This window comes from Agelaius tricolor, unplaced genomic scaffold (assembly GCF_023055355.1).
Source record: "Agelaius tricolor isolate 1412-34295 unplaced genomic scaffold, bAgeTri1.0.p SCAF_13, whole genome shotgun sequence".
In the NCBI taxonomy this organism is placed as follows: Eukaryota; Metazoa; Chordata; class Aves; order Passeriformes; family Icteridae; genus Agelaius; species Agelaius tricolor.
This window is the reverse complement of record NW_027269273.1, coordinates 17,085,075-17,107,796: the sequence shown is the minus strand read 5'-3', so window position 1 is coordinate 17,107,796 and position 22,722 is coordinate 17,085,075. Positions and strand designations below refer to the sequence as shown.

General features: G+C 40.5%; 1 protein-coding gene across 9 annotated transcripts in view; it reads right to left on the bottom strand.

Moving 5' to 3' along the window:
- Positions 1–902: 902 nt before the first annotated feature.
- The window catches only part of USP54 (ubiquitin specific peptidase 54), a 91,840-nt gene continuing 70,020 nt past the window's right edge, over positions 903–22,722 (bottom strand). For 3 of the 9 annotated variants that reach the window (XM_071438908.1, XM_071438909.1, XM_071438910.1), the window contains exons 12-23: positions 20,472–20,603; positions 19,792–20,172; positions 18,511–18,745; positions 17,689–17,828; positions 16,532–16,705; positions 13,438–13,557; positions 12,110–12,302; positions 8,421–9,874; positions 5,950–6,068; positions 4,683–4,823; positions 3,027–3,213; positions 903–2,316 (exon numbers count right to left, since the gene is read on the bottom strand). In XM_071438908.1, the coding sequence (XP_071295009.1) occupies positions 1,658–2,316; positions 3,027–3,213; positions 4,683–4,823; positions 5,950–6,068; positions 8,421–9,874; positions 12,110–12,302; positions 13,438–13,557; positions 16,532–16,705; positions 17,689–17,828; positions 18,511–18,745; positions 19,792–20,172; positions 20,472–20,603 (3,935 nt within the window). In that variant the 3' untranslated portion in view covers positions 903–1,657. Of the gene's footprint in view, positions 2,317–3,026; positions 3,214–4,681; positions 4,824–5,949; positions 6,069–8,420; positions 9,875–12,109; positions 12,303–13,437; positions 13,558–16,531; positions 16,706–17,688; positions 17,829–18,510; positions 18,746–19,791; positions 20,173–20,471; positions 20,604–22,722 lie in introns of those variants that run through there. The other 6 variants (XM_071438911.1, XR_011681057.1, XR_011681056.1 and 3 more) reach the window with 6 other exon arrangements.

Sequence of the window (22,722 nt, the reverse complement as noted above, 5' to 3'; positions counted from 1 at the left end):
GATATACAAAGGACACATAAAAACAGTTTTGAAACTTGGTAGCTAGAAATGTAATGGAATAAACACAACAGTTCTCTTAAAAAAAACCCACTTGGTTACTACTGATTATTTTAATAAATTTCATCAACTCAGAATTATTCTGCAGAGCTTTATGTAAGTATACTTCCATTCTTTCCTGGTCACAACAACATAAGAAAGCTAAAGCATGCACATTGTCTTCAGTTGCAGAAGTTTCATACTTTATATTGATTCTTGAAGTGATGACTTTGCACTTTACTTTGGCAGCTTGTTTTCTTAGATTATCCTGTCATTCACAGGGCAGCAATGGGGCAGGGCAGGGCAGCCCTTCCAGCAGCAGTGGCATTGCCACAGCTCCAGCCTGTTCCCAACAGAACCATGTACCAGGACAAGCATAGAACAGAACCATGGAACAGGATAAGCATGGAACAGAACCCCCCCCCCCCACCATGCTTCTGAATACCTCACAACCATCACACCTGAAAGCATCTGCAGGAGCAGGAGGACAAGCATGATTAAAATGACACTTCTCTCCACACCAATAATTTCTATGATTTTTCTGTAGATCTGCATACACTACCTTCCTGCTTAAATGTAGTAGTTTTCCTTAAAACAAGTAGTCAGTCTCAAAATACTTTTTGAAGGATGCTTAATTATTGTCCATCATGAGGAGAAACTTAAGTGCTGAGTAGTAATGAAACACATGAAGTCCTGAGTCAAAATTAGGCATGTCCTCCAATCTAAGTCTTTATTACATAAACCTTGTTAATGAACTAGAATAAACAACTTAATTACGTTTGTTCACATGTAAGAAAATTAATTAGACGTTTCCAGCCAACTGAAAAGTAAAGCTAAACTGAAAAGAAAGCTCAAACACAGACATGTAAATAGAACTATTTTCATAGATTTATTTGAAAAATACTTACAAAAGCAAGTATGCTTGACACTAAAATAGTTAAACTTATTCTGTGTTTACATTGGTGTTGTTAAGCGTGCAGCATTAACAGTCTTTTCTGTTTGAAGCATCATTAGTTTGCTTTAAAGAAGTGGAGAAAATTGGGGTTTACTGTGAACAATGTCTCCCTGTCACTTCCTCTGCTGTGATCTCTGTATGAGATCTCAGAACACTGAAAACCGTGCTTGCTTTACTAACTACCACCTGCCAAGTGCAGATTTACTGGAACCTGGAAGGTGGATCAGTTTTTTTTTTCCCTAGGAAGGAACAGGAGAGAGGAAGGAGAAGAAAACAAAAGGATTGGTTTCTTTTTGTGAAGAATTTACCAAAGCTACATTTCATGAAAAAGAGTCCTTAAAAATGTCCTTTTGTTAGTTGCCATCTTCCTTCAAAATGTGTGCACACTTCTGAACTTACCCGTAAGCAAATTACCATTCCTATAGCACTTGTTTGCTAGGAGAGGCCAGGACTAAAATAGTTAAGATTCCCCATCCAGACAGCAGTTCAGTAGTGTCAGAAACGAAATACAGTGCAATTAGTTTCCACATACTGTATAGCTACATTTTAAGACAAAACTGGCAGAGATAGTGTTTGAAAGACTTTCCTGTCTCCATGCAATCCACACTCTGGCAACAACCATAGTCCACAGAGTGGTGTACTGGGGCACATGGAGTGAATGGGATCTCACCAGCCATTATTTTGCATGGTGCCAGTAGCTGCTGCTGCTCGAGCCAGCATATTTCTGTGTGTCTCAGAAGCAGAAGCAAAAGTCCCATCCCTCACATGCACTGGCAGCATTCGCCTTCTGCCAGGCTGAGGGGTGTAGCTGTTCTCTCGCCAGTCTTCTTCTGGAGGCATGTCCACTCTCCTTGGGCCCGGGGCCTTAACACAAGAGGGGGGCACAGGGCAACCTTGAGAAGCACCGGGATCCCAAGAAGGCTCACGTGGTATTCTTAAAGTGCTGTAGTCTGTGCTGGCTGGTACTCTGCAACCCACGGCATGAGATTCATGCATGTGATGTTGTGAAGGCTGCTGAAGGAAGCCCTCTTGGAAACTCTTGCCTGGCTGGCCAGCATGTTTCCCCCAGAGCATTGTTCGCTTATCTGGTAACGTGGCTGTTTGTGCAGCAGGATAATTTGTGTTCAGCAAACGGCCAGAGACTCTCGATGCTCCACCTCCTAAATGCAAATTAACAAGAGGCTTTTGCCCCTGGGAGAGGGTGCCTTTGGGTACACAAGGGAGACTCCCATAGCTCAGTGCCACACCTGGGTAGTCTTCACCTTGGAAAGCTTCACCCCTGTCAGGCACAACCAGAAGCTTCTGGATGATGTTCTTCTGATCTCCTGAAATAAATTTTTAAAAAAAGGTTTGCTTAGTTATAATTTTTGTTTCATCGTCTCTGAACTATCAGCTGTGGCCAGCAGGTGACAGAAGAACAATGAAATCACTAGTACATCCAGTTACTGGCTGACATGCAATTCTGAATAAAAGCTAGCTGTACCTTTTCCACCATTCATTTTCCTCACTGCATTTCCTCTCCTTATCCTACTGCAGCTGCTGTCACAGATTTCTTTACTAGCCCCTTGTTTCATCAAGGAGCCCCACAAAGTATTCCAAGGCTGGCAGATCAAACTGGTTTTGATGCTGTCACAGGAAAATAATTCTCATGCAGGAAGTAGTTATTTCTACTGGCACATGTGTGATTCGTGGGAATGAGTAATTTGTGGAAGTACTCCTACACATGAAAACAAGGTGGTGGGTCTTACTACTACTTTAACATTAAAGAAAATAACTCATAAAAATATTGATATGACTTTTTATATAGCCATCATAATGTTTCCATAAAGGTTATTGGCTTTGGTTATGCACAGTTAGCACAGAACCACAGAAAAATTCTGAAGGACAGAGAAGAAGAAACGTGATTTGTCCTTCCAGATTTCTGGAGGAATTCAGGCAGATAGTGAAACTCCATTATGAAGGACAAGAACTGAGGAGCTGTACTTCAGCAATATTTCTGATCACCAAGAAGGATGAAAAGTCCTGTGATTATTACCTGACAGTTTACGTGCCTTGCCCACCATGCTGGGCATCAGTACATCATGGGGTGGGTGCTGCACCTGGTTTGGGTTGTGCTGGGGATCAAAGGGAAATACAGGAGGATCATGGGGGAAAGGAAGGGAAGTGGAGCTGGAAGAACGGTGGCTGGTGTCCACTGGCATTTTCCTCGTATTTGGTGCTTCCTTTTGTAAAATGAGAAAGGAGAAGAACAGAACATAAAATGATGAGTAAACACAGAGTTGGGTTGAAACAAGCAAAGGTGGTGTTGATCCAAGGAAGAAAGGGATGAGTCACTGGAACAAAAACATGCATCTGTATGTGAAAAAGACGGACAGACAAAAATTGCATCAATCCAGTAAGGCTCTTACTGAAGTGGTGGGCTACATAGGATCATTAGACTGGAATTGTAACAAAAAGGAAAAGTCAAAACGAACACAAACCACTCCTGGGGGTTTGGCTGACAAACTGAATACACCAAACAATGTCAGGCCAGTCAGCATTGGAAATGACATGCTACACAAGCCATCAAATACAGTATTACTGATTCTTCTTTTCTATTATCTACCAGGCTTTATTGAAAGCTCTGATTCCAGACTGTGAACAGATTTACCTGTCACAGCTGAAATGTTTACCTGTGCTGTACCATTTGCCTCTATTAGGAGATACCTACCCCAAAAAGCAGGGATGGCTGAATGGCACAACAACAAACCATCACAGACTTAAGTGCAGTGACTTAGTTGAAACAGACAACCATTCTACTGGCCACTTATGTTATGGGGATAGAAACCTTAGCAGAAAGGGCAAATCTTGAACAGCTAGAGGTTTGTAATTGCTTCTGCCAGCACTTCCAGGTATGTCAGAGCCCTTAACTAAAGCATGCTGAGAAGCAAACTCTTCAAAGTTTGACATATACTTAGTTTACAGCAGAGAGGTGCAATTGGAGCAACCTAACTGATTTCGTAACTGAGACTCTTCTATACCTGTTACGTAGTTGGTTTCAAATAAAAGTTTGAGCAGAGTTTGCAAAAAATTCAGTCAAAGCCAAAACTTGACATTATATCTAGCTGTGTTGCTAAACACTCTGTTACTGTTTTTCTGACACTTTAAAATTGCATCTAAGACTACTTAACAGAAAGGACAAAGGAAAGATCAACCCTCTTACTTTTAGTTATTTTCTGTATATAACTGTCTGCACCAAGTCTTGAATTGCCTCCCCTTTAATGTTGACTTTTACTCTCTAAAAATGCTATTTGCTTAATAAACTCACAAGAGAGCAGAAACGTTCCTATTGGTACTGGTGGGTTTTTTTGGAAATTATAGGTGTATCAGAAGCTTTCTTAAAAATACTTTAAGTCAACTGAAAAAAATATTTATACTGGCTGTTTCTGCATACTGACAAGTAATGTTAGCTGACATGCCTATCAGCTGCAGCAGTCACCACTCTGCAATGATACCTGAAAAAGACAGCCTTGCTTCTTATATAAAAGTTCATTCTTCTTCCAAAGACAGAACAAAAAAGACAGGCTTTTATCATGGCTTATTATTGAGCTGTCTTCTGTCTTGTTTGTTAACTACTAAATGAAGACATAGAAAACACCAACCCTACACAGAGATGATAGCTCTTTGGAAAGCTGCACATCATCCTACTTACAAAACTGTGAGAAGAGACCAAGGTCTCTTCTCTGTTAGAGATAACTGTCCCGCTGAGACTGCGAGCAATGCGACGGAAATTCTCTGCACTGTAGACTTCCTCCTCTTCTGGTTCCCTGCTATGTTCTCTGGTAAATGTGACCTGCAGACAATATCCCACATTTCAGACAAGGTTTTTAATAACATCAATTTTGTATAATAATTAGGGGCAACAGATGAATAGAAATATAATGGAGCATATTTCAATGATATTTAATGACCTTTTCTTTCCTAAAATCCTTCACTTGGGTACTACTTGGAAAACTTGAGATAAATGTCTGTTTGGATCTGCTGATTAAAAGTATTATTCCTTATAGTATTTCTTACCTTAGTAAATATACACAGATTGATTTGTCTAAATGAGATACATTCTTTTATAAGTACCTAAATCCAGGACAAAATGTCTTCAGTGGGATGAATCTACCTAAAGGACTGACTGCTGCTACAGGCACCATTGCCCCTGGAGAGATAATCATGGCTGCAGCTGACAGTCATCTTACGATAAAATACTACAGTCTTCTCAAACCAAAAAAAATAAAAAATCTAGGACTATTTGATGAATGCTGGAAACTTGTTAATCTTGTGCTAGCAAGGGAAATGTTTGTTCCATCCTTCCTTTCTTTTGTTCTATAAAGGAACAGACTTTGGGCTCCCTTAAACAAGTACAGCGATATTACAGGAAATGTCATTTCCCCTTGAAAATACTTCCATGTCTTTATATACAGACAGTGATATGTAACTGCCAGTTATTTAAACAGTTTCTTCCCAGGAAAAAATGAGAAAGAATGTTCTCCCACTCTGAGGTGACTAACTACCAACTGTAGCAAATACCAAATTATCACCCACTTTAAAAATATGTAGTGACACAGTGAAAAAAAAAAGAGCCTGTGCCCCTGCAAGTGGTAAAATTAAGAAGCAGTTATCATCAGCTGTGATGCAAGGGAATTCATGCCACCAAGTTGAAAGAGACTAGATCTTAATGTTTTCAGGAGTGTCTTCCTCCAAGCCAGAATTTAGATCATCTGACTGCATGCAGTGCATGCAGCATGAATCACTCATATTTTAGCTAGTTAATCCTGAGCTAGACTGCACTCAAAATTCTTTCTAACATTAATAAAAATGACCCCAGTATCTTTTTCATAATGTACTTCACTTATCCCACTGTAAATTCTTTCTTGCACAGGGAGAGCCCTTCCCCCTCTAGTACATTTTAAGTACCAAAATATCACCTTGGAGACAGAAGAGACACTGGATCCACACAGACTGCGCTCGATCTCCGCCGTTGGGGTTTTCGACAGCCCCATGCCAGCTGTAGCAGGCAGCTTCCTCACACCCGGGCTCACAGACACTGGGAAGGAAAACACTGATTAAATTCAACACCTGATTGCACCTTACGGCACATTTCTGACTACCTTAGGTCTGACTCCAGCAAAGACAGAAGGACTATACACACAGAACAAGAAGTCACAGATCCTTGGAACATGAATACTTCAGCTAACACCCAACATTTCAAGGGGAGACGGCCTATCAGGATACTATGCCTACTTCCCTGGCCCTCGTGCAGGCTTCAGGGGAGCAGTTAACTGAACTATTTAAGATTTAAATAATTTAACTGCACATCAACACTTGCCTGATACAGAGGTGCGATTGTTTAAAGGGCCCAAAAAGACAGAAGATCAGCTACCAGAAGGAAGTTACCTTAAGTTATTTGGGATAAAAAAGTCAGCCTCAGGTTCCTTCCCCACATATTCACCTGCTCCTTCCCATTCAATGCTACCATTTCTCAGCCATTTTCTGCGCTGGGTAAATACTTAAAGGTGTTATTTTTAACTAGGATTGCTACAATTCACTTCAGTGCAATCCCCATCAACCACTTACAATCCTACAATTCCTCATGGAATAGACAGATCAATGGCCTAATTTAAACTGGTCACAGGGAGTTAGTTCCTCTCAAAAGAAAGAAAGGTGATATGCTGATAACAACACCTTTTCTGCATTGAGGTGGTCGCATTTGGCTTGGCTTTAACTGTGCTGTAAAACCCCTCTAATGAAAACAGACATTTCACCAAGATTCTGAATGCAAAGGTCTAACAAAACCAGTGGATATGGGTCAAAGTTTCAACAGCATTTGAAAATGAATATGTAATCCAAGTTAAGAGAAAGAAAGAGCAGTCCTAGACCTAAGACTAGGTCTAAAAAAAAAAAATAAATCAGGTGATTTTCATCCAGTTCATCACAGTAGATGCACTGGTTCAAACTTTTCAGTTTTACACAGAATTTGCAGAACTTAGGAAAAAACAACTGGAAGTTACAGCAAACCAGATGATCTCAAACACAAACTTCACTTTAGAAGAATATCCCTATCTCATATCAAATATGTGGTGGGAAAATAGGCAAGAAAAGTCAGCATAAGAAATGGGTCATTTGATGACAGAACTCTGAAACTCCAGCTACCACTAAAGCAACTGGGCTTTATGCTGGTAGATTTCCAGAAAGAACTTCCAAAATCAGTCAGCTAAGTAGGAATTTATAAGACCTTCTGATTCAAGCCCATGCATGACAGTATCTGCAAAGTTGTGAAGTCAGATCCTGCCTAACTCTGAAAGTAAACCAACAGGACAACAAATGGTAAATGGCCACATTTTGATATCTTAAGTGGTCTATGAGCAGACTGCAAGACACAAGAGTTCCAGAGAAAACTCAAGCTGTTCAACAAAAATCTGCTCAAGACTTTACTGCAGTACTCACTCTGGTCACAGCCAGGTCTGACATTGTCAGGAATGATGGGGGCTCCACTGCCATGGCTGTAGGGCAGGGGAGAACCTGTCCTGTGTATGTACTCATTGCAATATACATCATATGTGTACAGCTATATCTGTGTCACCTTGGTACCCATCCAATTTCAGGCTGCCTTGTATTTAACCAGAAAATTCATAGCTTTAAAGCTATGACACAGATTATAAAGAAATTTGCTTCACTTGTGAAGCAGAGAAACAAGGTTGCCCTGTCTCAGGCAGGAGATTAGATCAGTTTAAGTGGAACCAGATTGCTGTCATCAGACTCTAATTGAATGTCTCCAGCAACAGCTGGATGTCCTCACTGTTGGAATCTGTTCATTTTCTTTCATCATCTACTAATCCACAAGGTCTCATGGATCCTCATGTACCCTCAGTGCTGCTTTCACAAGTAACTTTTCAGAATTTAAAGCAGGCAGTCCTCAGCAAAACACAGGTTCAACTCTCAGATCTTGATAAACTTTTAAAAGTTTTCCCTCAACCAGATAGAGACCAAATTCTCAATTACAATATAATCAGTTAAAATTCACCAATGTGGAGAACATTAGCATCAGGGATAGAAACAGTTTAATAAATTCCAGAGGGGGTGCAGGACTTTCAAACAGCAAAATTCATTAGCCTGACATAAGCAGCTGGCTCTCTACTTGAAAACAGGATCAATTATTTCTATGTTACTCTTAACAGATGTTTGCCATGATCAACAGCTACTCTGCAGTCACCCCAGGCAGTGCTATGACACTGCTTTCTCTAGTTAGCTGGAAAGTTTCCAGAGTCTACAACCTGACTTTTTCTGCATCTGTGCACGAATTAATACCCGTTTAACTAAATCTACTGGAAAACGCATCTTCACCTACACTGGAGTACACAGGCAGGTCAACCAAGAAAAACAACTGCAGCATTCTTACCTGATTGATCAAATGGATACCTAGCACTGTCCTGTCTTCCCAAGAAAGGCCTAGTGGCCTGAGATGCCTGCAGACTAGTCTGATAGAGGGATTCCAGTTCTGAGAGCTCCTGTTCTGTGTCTTGATTCCACTGTGGATGCAGGTGTACTGGGATCCTGCTCAAGTCATCTCCAACTGCTCTCTGATCAGAAAGGAGTGGACTCCTCCCAGGTACAGGAAGCCATTCAGTATTCTTATTAGCCTTCTGAGAACTGTAACACCTAGAAACATTATTCACCCAACGGTCCACAGGCATAGAGGCAACCATGCTACTAGTAGCTCCATCATCCACCTCTTTCATTCCTCCATCATGACAGTGCCTTTCCACGCAGGGTACAGGGTCTGCCATATTCTGTCCACCTCTTCTACACAGTTCTTCACTGTGAGAACAAAAACTCCCAGAAGCAACATGTTGGGCACTAAAACCCTTCAAAGAAACTACCCCGTCCCTAATATCCACAGTTGAGTGTAACTTTTCAGAAGACTGGGTTTTATTTTCTTGATTTTGATGGATTAGCTGTCTGTAACCGGAAGATGAATGGTTGATGAAAGATTTTTGTGTTAACTTTGGAGACTTCTCATCCTGACACACTGCAGTAATCCAGTCTTTTTCACGAGTACCTTTTCTCTGGGAGACTGCATGCATTTTCTGAAACTGCTCTGCCAAGGAGCGAACGTGTCCCTTTGTACTAAATGCCTCAGATTTAGAACCGTCTGCTGTGCCATATTCACCCTGTGAGGGAAATAAAATCTCCTGGCTGTTTGCTGTGTAGTACTTATTTTTCTGCAAAGGATCCGAGGAGCACTGCTGTGTAGGGGATGAAGTTGCAGGGGTCATTGCATGATAGGCCCCTAAAAGATCAATGCTGGGCCGCACTGGAGAGCTGGCAAGTTTGGAACAAGGACTGTGCTGGCTGTCCTTTTCAGGAGATGCTGCTTGTGGTGGATGTGGACAGGAAAACAGTGTAGGCAAAGACCCAGAGTTTACTGTGTTAGCCTTGGATTGGTACTGAGGTGTGAGAACAGGCATTACGTTATGAACCTCCTCTAACGTGCTGCTACTGCAGCAATCCCTATAGTCTTTTAGCCCTGTGGCTGTCGTGTCAGCAAATTCCCCACTCTTGTGGGCTTCATTCTCAGTTCTTGCAGACCTCTCTGCCAACCCTTGCCTATAAGGAAAAGAGGGGACTTGGTCATGAAAATCAGCAGAAGCAGACTGGATGTTTGGAGAGATCCTGTTGGATGGATTGCTTTCAGAAGGGGGCAAGGAGGAAGACTCTGGATATAATGATGAGTGCAATTCATGGCAGGAAGCAGGTGGGTGGAAGAAAGAACTGGACCCAAATTCCACTTCTTTGTTGGGTTCCAGTGGTACCTCCTGGCTCAGCAGTACTTGGAGCGGGCCAGTCTGTTCACTAAAACACACAGAAGAGTAAATGATTAGCAGCAGTCATTGCTTACGTTTATCTCCAGGGTACAGACCCTGCACTAGCTGACATACAGCTCAACACGCTCTCCTCACTGTATTCTGATGAAGACTTTGCATTAATTCACTAGACACATTTGTGTTAGTCCTTTGCTTCTAACTTTGTTTTCCTACTTTAACAGTCTAACTGAATCAATTTCATGTTTTTAAGAGTATTTTGCTACAGTTAGGCTTTATATGAAGTATTCTTGCACAGCACCAGAGGCATTTCAACCAGTACACTGAGTATGTGAGAAGGGATAACTGTAAGAAGAGTAGGAATAGCATTTATATAAAATAAAATTAAATAACTGTTTTCAACAGTAACATCTTAGATATCTTTTAAAATACTTTGGGAATGTTTGTGATCTGAACATGAACTGACAGTATTTCTGTAAGATTCCCTCTCTCATTCTTCATGAAGAATGACTTGACAAATGGAAGAACAGGTTGGAATTTTTCTCATATCATTCTTATAGTCTAATTCTTTGAGATATTGATCTAAAACATTAAATAAAGTTCAAGTTAAATGCATAACTAATACTCTGCAATAATTTGTACCCTAAGCATACTTCTAGAAAATAATGTCAATTCTTTTAAGTACCAAAGCAAGACAGTTATATTCTTGAGTGGCATTTTTCTGCATTTAGTTAGCATTTTAATATACAGACAGAACAAACAGTAGTACGTCCACAGCCTATGAGAAAATGATAGGCTACATCAGCTCCAGCAGAAAACTTAAGGCAACTGTAAAATTCCTGCTTTGTTTCCTCCTTGAGATGCATGGAATGAAAGTTATCATGAAGACCTAGTTGATGTGTGTAGCAATAGAATATTATTTGTGAGGAATTGCAAACTTTGTACTGTCTACGTTATTTAAATCAAAGCTGGAGTACAGAACTCCAGCTATGAACAGGGTTTCTTTTTCCTTGACTGAAATATTAACATTCAGTTGGATATAACATTTTGCAAAAGTAACGCTCATTTCACAGAGCAGCCATGAGTGAGTTTAGCATTAGCAAAACTAGTTAAGAAAGTGCTTTTCATTTTCTTAGAATCTGCCAAATGCCTAATTTGAGCTCTGCATTTCTCCTGTAAGAGAGAATATAATGGACTCCTGATTGACAACAGGATCAGCTTTCATTACATGTAATTCAGGTACTGCAGGAAAAGAAAAGAATGTTATGAACTATAGCCTGGCAGGTGTGCAAATTAACTGGGTTTGGATATAGCTGTACCCGGCATTTTACAGAAAGGAACAAAAAAATTATTCTCATCTGAGATTTTACCTAAGCTTCTGGTAATACAACATGTTAGGAAGGGGAGAGGAGAAAAAAGTAACAGTTCAAGAAATAGCCTAGAAATTGGATAGGGATGGTCTAGTGCTAGGAGGGAATGGCATGGGAAGAAAGAAGGATTAAGCTGCATGCTAAAGACAGTAGGAAGAAAGGATCAGTTATAGCAGAGAGTTAATTATGCTGTAGTTAAAGTCAGTATGGAAGAAGGAATCATGAAGAGACACTGAGGAGGGCTGGTAAGCCAGGCTACAGGATGCTGAGAAGCACAGAAAGAAAATGAAGAATGATGGAGTAGTCAAGGTGACAGGATCAGGATCTGGATTCAAGAGTTGTACCAGTGCACCACGAGAGAAGTGGACTAGGAAGAAAAGATCAGTGTACTTGACAGTTTTCAAACTACAGAGCACTAAACATACTGGCTAATATTCCCAACATAAAAGCAGCTATAGCAAAATTTTGACTGCAGTACAGTCTTTTACTGACTGAGTCCTGAAACTGCTCCTGATTATAAACAGTCACATTTTATCCTAACGTACCCCCACTTCTTTTAGCCAGATTATTGTCTATTGTATTTTTTCGCTTGGTGCATGAGACATCAATGCTGCCAGGCACTGACTGCTACAATTCTGTGTCACAGATCACATTCTGAACACATGCACATTGGACTGTTCTATAAAGACTGGGAGAAAGGGGGGGGGGGGGGGGGGGGGGGGGAATGGGGTAGTTGACTGTTTTACAATAGGATTGAACCTAGAGAAGAGAAGAATAGGTGTAACACAGTAGGACTTGGACTATCCAGGGAATAGACAATAGTTTGCTATTTCTTTCCAGACTGCACTGCTCACAGATGCAGCCCGGGTGGTGCCCAGGCGAGGTACTGGCACTACCTTGTAGACTGGGCCATGGTGCCGCCCTGTGGTGGGTGGCAGGCTGGCGGAGGCAGCGGCTGCGGTGGCTGTTGGTGCTGCATGCGATCCTGGAGGCTCCGGGCTTTTCGGATACTGATTTGCAGCTTCTTATCGACTAGGGCTCTGCTGTGAGTGCTAGCGCTGGCATCATGCATGGCAAGTCTTAGTTTAGCTAAAATGCAAAAGAAAACATAGCAGAAAACAAACAGAAAAAAGGAATAAAATTGAAAAAGAAAAAAAAAAAAGAAAAAATATGCAGCAGGAACAAAAAACATGGACCATGCAAATACTGCCACAAAAAAATTCACAAGGATGCTACTGTTTCCATTAATGCACATTCAGCTTAGCCAGGTGTACAAACACATTAATTGAAACTAAACCAAAATAAAATAAAAATATCGTTGTTTTAGCCCAATTTCTCATCCCTTCACACAGGCTCTTTCCAGCTCTACTACAATGATGCTTCATTCTGTCATGTACTCTTCTCCTGCATCCTCCGTACCTGGGACTCCCTTTGTGCACAGGAATACCCAGCTGGGATTTGAGATTCCTTGCTGGAAAGAAAGCTAATAGAGCTGTCACTACAGCTGTATGCTGCACCCTTTATTCTGCAGTCCATAAAAGCCAATTTCTAAATGAAAACAGCACAGGAGCTACTCACCCTGTCTGCAGCCATTCTACACAGACAGAGGGGAGTATGGGGTGAGACAGCCAGCCAGTCATAATGGAAAAACACCAAAAATAAAATGAAATCACATAGCACACATTCTCAAAGGTCACAATGCATTTAAGCACTTCAATGTCCTAATGCTTTTTTCTTCATGAAAGTTAAAGTACAGCATAGTTCACTTCTGCTAATCCAGAAGACTCCAGAGTGGGCTACCATTTTCTTCCTATGCTACACCCTCCATGAAAAACAGGGGAGCTTAATGGCCTTTGCAATTCGGCCTGACAATGGAGAAAAATTGTGAGGACTGAGTGGGAAGGGGAACCACCTACCAGGTGCTTGCTGAAACATAACAGCACCAAAAAGGGCACATCAGCACCCCAGTGCTGTTACTGCCTTAACACTGGAGAGAACAACAAAATGAATGTAAACATGAAAAAAACAGAGATGAAGATGAATAGGACTAAAACCCCCAAATGGAAATGCTTATAAAAATGAAAAATTCTCTCCACCTGCATGTTCCTAAAGAGCAGCAACTCCCTAGCACAACCTGACCACTTACTGTGATGCGGCGTTTCAGCCTCTATTCTGTATTAGTAACAGTCAAAGCGCAGTAGCTCAGGCAGTTACGGTTACTTACATATAGCTTCGTTACAGAGAGCCAAAGCTGCAGCACAATCCCCCTTCTGCTCCTGATTCAGCGACTCTTCAAAGATTGAGTCTGCCTCCTGCATCGACTTCTCAAAGCCATCACTCCTCCCTGCAAATGGGCAGCACCCTTCATTTTGGTTTCATTATTGCAAAACCCTCACTTACCCTCATCCCATTTGTGATCACCAAATCCTTCCACATACGGATTCTTGCAGAGGCTGTGCATATTCCAGACTGCACCACCTAACCCTCCCTAAGCAGAAATACATCTTGAGCACCCTGATATGCTTTGACATCCATACAGTAAAACAACATGAAAGGGATTTTTTCCCTCAAATTTTCTTTAGTTGAGAGAGCTGTACTGGCTTATTCTGCTATTTTCAACACTTTAAATCAGTATAAAAGATGGTACAGACATAGAACAGAGTCAGTTCAAATGACTTCTGTCAAGAAGGAATTAAACTAAATTTAGAACCAAATCTAAACCAAAATGTATCAGTAAAAGAAATACAGCAGAATAGGGTTTTTTCATTGTATGATAATTTTCCTGACAAAATCCATCTGCCTCTTCTTCATCAAAATGGAAACAAACTGAAACAACCAACATGTCTGGGGAAGAAAATTCAGGAGTTAAGTGTGAACATAAATGCCTGCATGAAATACTTCCATAAATGAGTTTAGTGCATATACTTAACTGCTGTAAGTCAGAATATAAAAACTCAACCGTCTTGCAACTTGAAAAACAAGGTGGTGGAAGCTGAGAAGAAGGGGACAACTGTCAAGAATTCCTTTTGCAACAATTTGGAAAACAGTGCTGGAGAAGGATAAATAATTTTGGACACAAAAAGAAACTGTGTCCTGGCATCATAACATCCATTTCTGAGAGGAAGAAATGCCCAAACTATTTTGTGTCACCTATTAGGCATTATGCAAACTATACACTAAAATGTAAACATTCAAATGAGGCAGGGAAAATAAAAAATAAAACTTGATTTTTACTCTGTTCAGGGGTGGGTCTTTTTTAATGGAACATCTCTGTCATTGTGGCAGAGAATGTGAGTACCTTGATCAGCCAACAATAAATCACGTTCTCTCAATATGCATAACACATGCTACGGCCTGACCTGCTCCCTAACATCGCTGTGCACAGATGTAAATACAAACTCTTTTACCATAAACCCCAAAGAATCTGCATTAAAAGCTAGTACTGGAGAAAGAAGTGAGAATTGTTAGAGCAGTAAGTTAATCAAGCAGCACAGCACCTTCAGTTTCAAAATCAAGGCAACTGAGGCTTGTAATCAAGGGCAGAATACTAAAGTTAGCTTTCATTGCATGAATTTAGCAGTTTACTTGAGGGGAAAATGAGTCACAAGTGTTCTGGAGTTCTGCATACAAGCAAGCCTTCCAGGCAGTCCAGCAGCCTGTTAAGCTATTATATCTCTGACTGGGGTGGGGAAAGACTGAAAAGGAATAAACAAAGGCTTCCCTAGATCTCAAGTCAATGCATCTGGACTCCTCAAACATTCTACTAAATTCTTTTTGGATTAAGCATTAGTCTACTTTACTTTCTTTTCAACAAAGAAAAGCTAAGTAATTTTTGCTTCCTTCAACTAATAGAATAGATCAAGAAGAGGGGTAAAGTACTGGAGAATATGCTGTTTTCTTTCATGCAGGAGAAGCAGAGAAGACAACATGCTCAGCAACAGAGGTTTACTTTTCAGTTTTTAAACTACTGGCATTTATGTTACAAAAGTAAACACTATATTAATAGAAAAATATATTTATCTACTCTGGTACATCAGAATTTTTGACCTGGTTACCAGCAGACCATAGTAGGACTGTAAAGTATAACTGATGGTCAGTAAAAATTATACACACATTCCCAGTCAGACATTCTCATGGAGATCATATTGTTCAGCTGTCACTGGCACAGTGTCATTCTGCCTGCTGAGCAGCTGGCATGGCTGTAGGTTGCAAAGCACAGTTGGGATTGTGTCCAAAACTGGCAGTGCTGTGGGCTGGCCCTCTCCTTCCTCTCCTTGAGCAGCAAACCAGCAACCTCAACTCCCTTCCACATCAGGTTGAAGAAAGCAGCATGGGGATGCCAGGAGGGCTGGCAGAACAGTATACCACAGCAGAACTGCCCTGATCATATATACATTAGTTAGACCAGAGCCCAGGTGTTCACTCTTCTTGGCCCTGCTCACCCTCCAACAACTCCCAGTTAAGTGTTCCAGCAGGTTTCAAGGTTCACTCCTGACTGGGTCAGTGCACTTTATCCCACCTTTCTCCTGAATCCTCTTACTGGCTGATGGAGATTCAGGGCTAAAACAAAGTATTACACGTGAATCCTGTCATGTTCCCTCTGTTCCAGCTGCATCCTTCCAATTAAACCTGTTTTGCTGCCATCTCCTCCCAGAAAGATGAGGAGTCATGGAAAAGACAATCAAACTTTGTATTTAGTTCTTAATTTTTTAAAAATTCTTTTTCCCTAGAAAAGATAGGCAACTAAACCCAGCTCAGATTTTCAATTAGATCCAGCCAGAGCACTTGTCCCAAAACCTGTGCTGTGGGTCCACAGCCAGGCAGGGAGAAACACTGCACAGCACAAGGGCAGAACAAGCAGAATTGCTCAGGGCTGCAAAGGTACTAAAATCAAGCGGAAACAGAATGATGGTTTATATTAACCACCTCTGCTGCAGATGAAGCTGAGGTGCCTGAAAGGTAAAAACAGCCCTGCCCATTCCAAGATGCTGGTTAAAGGCTTACAGCTAAATCAAGGTATCAATACTATCAACAGCGTGTATCACTAAAAAATTGGAAAAATGCACATATACTAAGAATATCTCTACATTATTTTGCTTTTTCATTTAAGAAGACATTTGGTCAAAATACTAAACAGTTTTTTACTCTCTACAGGTTTGAAATGGACCGTATTTCACTTCCTGAAGGCACATATCTGTAATGGGAGGTGGATGTGGCGAGAGACATGCACACACACAAATAAATCAGGAAATTACATTCAAAGGTTCAAAAAACTTCAGCACTACCATCTTGCAAAATATACTGCATTCAAAGGTTACCCTGATTCTGCAGTTCATCTAGATCCATAAACCTGCTGGGACGGGGATTAAAGCCCATTGCTGCCTCCATTTCCTTTTCTCTTTTTCTGCGTAGCTCTTGTTCATGTGCTCTCCTTGCCACCTCTTCTTGCAATTCATCCAGCTCACTCTTTAAAGGAACAAAGATGTCTCCACCTTCAAAACAAACAAGTAACATTTTTGATAGCTACATCTCTTAAAGTATCCCTTAAAAGACAAGGCAATATTACTGGAGAATAAAATTAATATTAGGTAATAAGAGTCTGAGACCACAGAATTGCAGAACATAAATTTTGTTAAGTTTTATTTATAAAAATACAGCAATGCTTCAAGCTCCCCTGCAGCACAGCCCATGGATTCACTGACTCACACAAACAGCATATAGAACAGAAAGAACCATTGGAAGAAATAACCCTAAGCTGATGATGAAATCTTGAGGCTTCTTGCGGTTTTTATAACTTGTAAATAAAGCTATGTCAAATTAGCCAGATCACTAGCTCGTGGAAGTTAAATGGATTCCAATGAGATGTTTTTCATCTAACTGCATGAAGTGGATGAAAATGGGAGGAAAATAAAGCACCTCAATATCCTACACAACAGAAATCCATCAGTTCTCATTCTCACTCCAACTATTACTGGTATTCAGAAAGTGTCTCCCCTGCTGCCTTTCCCTTCCCTCTCTGGAAAAAAGTATTTGCTTAGAATGATACATAAGCAGAAAAGCTTAGCCTCAGCCCAAACAGCCTGTAAAAGATTCACAGTTCTAACAGTTTTGAATTTTGTATAGAATTACAAGCTGGTTTTCAGAACTTTACTAAGTTATGAGCTATGCTTAGGAAGGTTTTTTTGATGGCAGAATATTGAGTTATATGAAAGAATAGGAAAAAATAGTTTTATTTTATCATTTAAGTCAATACACAAAAAGACATGCCAGAGCAACATGATCAAAGGAATATTCCAACAGGTTTTTTGCAATGCCCTTTGGTAAATCTTATAATTATTTCTTATAAAACTGTTACGTTCTTCAAAGTTGCTTCTCCCTTTCCTTATAATTTCCCTGTCATCATAAACATCCAGAAAGCAAAGAACAACTCGATACATTTTACCTTGCATAACCACCCCTACAAAGTGTACCTTACCATTTCCCATGGTGTGTGGGCTGTTTGTCCAGCTCCCAATTGATGAAGCTGACTCCACTTCCAAGATGCTGCTACTGTGAGACTTTGGGATGTTGCGCCATGCAGGAACAAAGGCACCTCCTCTCTTCATATGAACATCCCTCCAAGAAGAGAGTAATTATAGTTTACCATTTGACCAATTTCTCCAGGAGAAATTGTATCTACGTTTTTTGTATCCGCACAAACAAATACTTGCATTTTAATCTAATTTTTAAAGAAGTCTACCATAAGAAAGACTTCTTATGGTGGTCCAGGAAGTTGGTCAGAACAGATTCTTAGCTACTGTTTATTGGCCATAAACAGTGCCAATTTGTGATTACCTAAAGCTTCCTAAGTCAAGGAAAGAAACACATAGTGCTGTCTATTTTTACATACAAATATTACAAGTATGTCAGAAAACAAAGATTTCTATACAAGGCTACTGATTTCTGATTTTGTACAAGGTGTCTAGGAATCAATGGTCTAATGCAAACAAAAAGGACTATGAGTTACTCAAAGTACAAGCTTTTAAATCATAGATTAAAGGCACAACTATTTCAGATGCATCACTTTAGACCATATTTCTCACTCACTCAAGCCCCATTTTGTTCTCTGCTTACCAGCAGGAAGTTTTTAATATACTGAGAAGAATAGGCTCCCATTTCCCTACTATTTCTCCCCTGTTCCAATACAGATATATGTGAAACTAGGACCACTGTTTTGCAAAATGTTCTACACCATTATGTAACTACAAAAAAAATCAAGACTTCAATCGTTCCAAACATGAATTTTGTTGAAATGTACCTGTGGGTGCTTGAACTTTCAGACAAGGGCATGTCCAGACTAACTGGGCTGTTGCTGTTGCGCTCACTGCTTTCATAGCCAGACTCCATCCTCTGTATTAGGTGAGGATGTTGATCCACCACGTGGTGCTGGGTGCCCCGGCCCAGCACACCACGCTTGTATCTGACATTTGACTGGCTTGACCTTGTTTCGTGAACAGCATGCTCCTTCACCTCATTCTCAGTAAGTTCTTTACCTGTCAAGATAAACAACACAGCTTGGTAGAAGACATAAGCTTCAATACCAGCAAAACATCCATACATGTCAGCTTCTCAAATATGTTTAAATCACAAGCACCATCCTTAATTTTGTGTAAAACCTGCAATATTAAGCAAGAAAACACACAATACTTTTACAGCTTTCCTAGCAATTTTAAGCAATAACCTGTTCACAAATTTATCTTTGAGTCTTTCTTCAGTATAACTTACCATATTCCCCCTGAGGTAAAAATTATGTCTGGAATGAAAGTCCTTTCTTCCCCAAAATAAGTTTTATTTGTACAAGATAATTTTACAGTATATCCAATTGCATTTCCAATACTCTGTCATATCTATTTCAGATGCTCTCATTTTTTACACTGTTTATTTTGCTATTTATGATTTGTTGTGGCTTATACAGAGAACAGGAAAACTTGTTGTTTTTTTTTTTTTTTAATTCTGCCTTATACATTTCACAGTCTTTCCACTTAATTCTTGTTTGCGTCCATTCCTTCCCTGGAGGTGTGTTCTCTTCCCCTTCGCCTTCCCTTTACATATCTATCTCTTTATGCTTCCCAATTTATTTCAATTGTCAAAACCAGCAAAGTCTCCATGTACAAGCTGCATAGCTGTAAAATCTTTCCAGATAAATCATCACTGGCTTCCACACTCTTATCTTCACAACAAGACCTCTGCACTGATACACAAGGTACTTTCTGCACCATACTCTGAGCCATCAAGTAAAAATACCACGATGAGCCAGAGGAAAAACCAGAGCAATACAAAAGCTTGCTCCAAAGGACAAACTTGGGACACCCAGTAATATAGCTTGTGTCCATTCAAGCAGGGTAGATGGTATAGTTTCCCTTAATTTTCCCTTAGACAGGAAACGCAGGACACAGAAATCAAACAGAACTACCACACATGCAATATGAATACCCACACAGGATTCAGTCTTCACAGACATGACTCACCACTGACCTGAATTCCATGCTCAAAATTTCACTTCCCACACATTCTGAAGTAAATCTTCTCAAACTCTTACCTGCTTCTTCAGAGAAAGGGCTAAGCTGAGTGTAGCCACAATGTTTCCTCTTGTCTTTACTGAAGATGCTGTCAATATTCAGAGACTCTCTTTTGGGTCTCCACGTTGGCCGGTACCTGCTAGATGAACTGGACTTAGACTCACTACTGGTACTCTCCACTTCCCAGTCGCGGGTGTGTGCAGAAAGGCTTTTTGAGGGTCGTGTTTCTGCCTGATCCACGGTATTCCCTCCGCGAGGGGAATTCTGGATGGTTTGGGAAATCTGCTGTGGTCTGCTGTGGATCATATTGCTCACTGTCTCTTTAAATTCCCTCAGCCTGCTGGTGCTGCTGGATGGTTTGGGGGCAGTTCTGGGGGCTTGTTTCTCCTTCAAGGTTTCCCCTGCAGTTTGTAGAGACAGCAAAAGCCACAAAAATAACTTCAATTAAACTAGCAGCCCTACTTGCAGCATCTTCATGCAGACTTTGAGAAGTACAATCCAAAACAACAAAATTATAATATAAAATCCAACACTCCCTAAACAAACATCCAACCAAAACAGACCTAAATATCAAAAAGCAAAGAGAGGACTAAATAACGACAAAGACGGAAGAAACAATGAGGGAAATGCACGTACACACTGAGAACATTAAAAAGATTCAGAAAGATACTGATATTTAAAATAAAGTAGCATCTCTTGCCTTCACTGTGGTATCCTGATGACTGAGCCTCATCTCCTTTCCGCCTAGACCGGCTAGAACTCCTCTTGCGGTCTGCCAGCGAGCCCTTCTTTGAAACATGCCTCTGATTGCACTCACTGTCAGTCAGGTGGCCTGGAAGGAGGAAGAACACAGCAGAGATGACAAGAGCCTTCAGATCAAGTGTTCACTGTGCTAAGAGCAGCAGGACTCTTGCTCCTTAGGAACTGCAGACACTTCAACACTAACTGGCAAGTTTAGGTAAGTTTTTTGTATCTGTAAGTTTTTGGTTTGTCTTGGAGAGGATGTTCCATTTTTAAGGTCATAAAAGAACAATACAACCCCTCCAACGACTCTGGTTAATGACAGCTTATCCAAGTGCCAAGGAAAATGTTGACTCTGCTTTGTCTTCGAACAGTCTAAGGACACCACTTTCTTGCTGTCAGTTTTAATGACCATGAACATGAAAGTCCTGTGGACAGCTTGCCAGACATTACTCTGTTGAATAAAGACTCAAACACATGAACAAGTTACCATCTAATAATAAATGACTGCACATCACCAGCTGCTCTGCACTAACTATTCATCTCTTTGCCTGTAGCAAACACTAAGTAATCTGAGTTAGCCTAGTCTACAGTGAAGAAGCCTCACTTGGCTCTCAAGGGCCAAGCCAGCCAATTCACAAGTGCCACAAGCTAAGAGCACACCCACAAACTATGAACATGGATCAGCTGACACACAACACTCCCTTACTACAGCTTATGTGTCTGAACGCCAGTATTTTCTCTTCAACACAATTTACTCCCCATTTCCTCATATCAAATGGGAATTAAGACTATTTGATATCACAGGTTTTCTGTATTGCCTTTGCTCAATTCTAAGGTTCTCACACAGTCACAGTCCTAAACCTGCAAGCACAAACACACGCATGGCTTTACTCACGTGAGTAGTCCCAAGCAGAGATGCAGGATAAGAAGGGAATTTATGATAAGCTACAAAGACTTTTTTCTAGCCTTTATTTCACAAACTTTTAGCCCTCATAGGATGATAGGAAATCAAAGTCCCTAATAGCAAATAGTGGTCCAACAGCCCCCAGAGTGCATAGCTGGCCCTCCTGAGCCTTCTCCCTGCTCTAGAGATTAGCATCAAAATCAACAACATTAAAAGCAGATTCTACATATAAAATTGTACCTGCAACAGTTAAAAAACCAATTCACTGCAACTACAATTGCTATAAAGATATTACAATAAATGAGCAGGAAGGAATCCAAACAATAAAAAGCAAGCTACACAAGGTTCACTTTTCATTTGCAAAGGAAAGAGTAATTTTGTGGTGAAATTTTTTAGAAACAAGCAGACTACATAAAAGAAAAGAAATTAAGGAAGCAAAAGAGAAATGTTGGCAATGAAAATAAAAGATGTGTAGCACTTTGGTACACAAGTCTGTACTTTGATGGATTTTTTTCCCCTTCACAGCATGGACTGCCACATATCTTTCAGGAACTCCAAGAACAGTATTATCCTTGTAGTGTCTCCCCCCAAGACAGAAGAGAGTGATGTTTCACTTCAGCATGCGCAACTTCTCTAGTTAAACATTCCAATCTGAAAAAGATTGTTTGGTAAGCATCCTTAACTACCATGAGAGAAACTATTTGACAGTATTTAGTGCTATTAGCACTAGCTGAGGGTTTGCATTGAATAAAGCCCAGCTCAGTCTTTTAGAATGAAGGCTGCTAGCTTTGCATTAATATTTTCTTTTCCTTTCAAAGACTGCAAATATTGTCCCATTGTCATCAGACGTTTAATTGCCATGGAGGAGATGTCAAGAATCAGAAGTCCTTAGGACACAAGCTTTGTTGTCTTTATTGGGACACTCTGAAACAAAGACTAAATCCAACATAATGCATGAATATAGGAATTAAAATCCCAAGGATATAAGCTAGCACTTAACACTCACTTTTTAAAATTCACTAAAACAACAATCCAAGACTTTTGAGTGCCTAACAATGCTTAAAAGTTGTGTCTCGATGGATGTATCACTTAAACACCTCATCCTCTAGACTTAGGATGGCTTCACAAGCAAACAGCAATATTCCAAGGAAAAGTTTGGTTTTGTAGGAGTTGTGTGTGTGTCTAAGAGCATGTCAGAGAAGGAAATTAAATCAAATGGGTTAAGACAGAACACCCTCTACTCCCTCCCCCTGAAATCTCAGTTGCATGAATAGGGCAGCCAGAATACGCACATTTTTCTCAG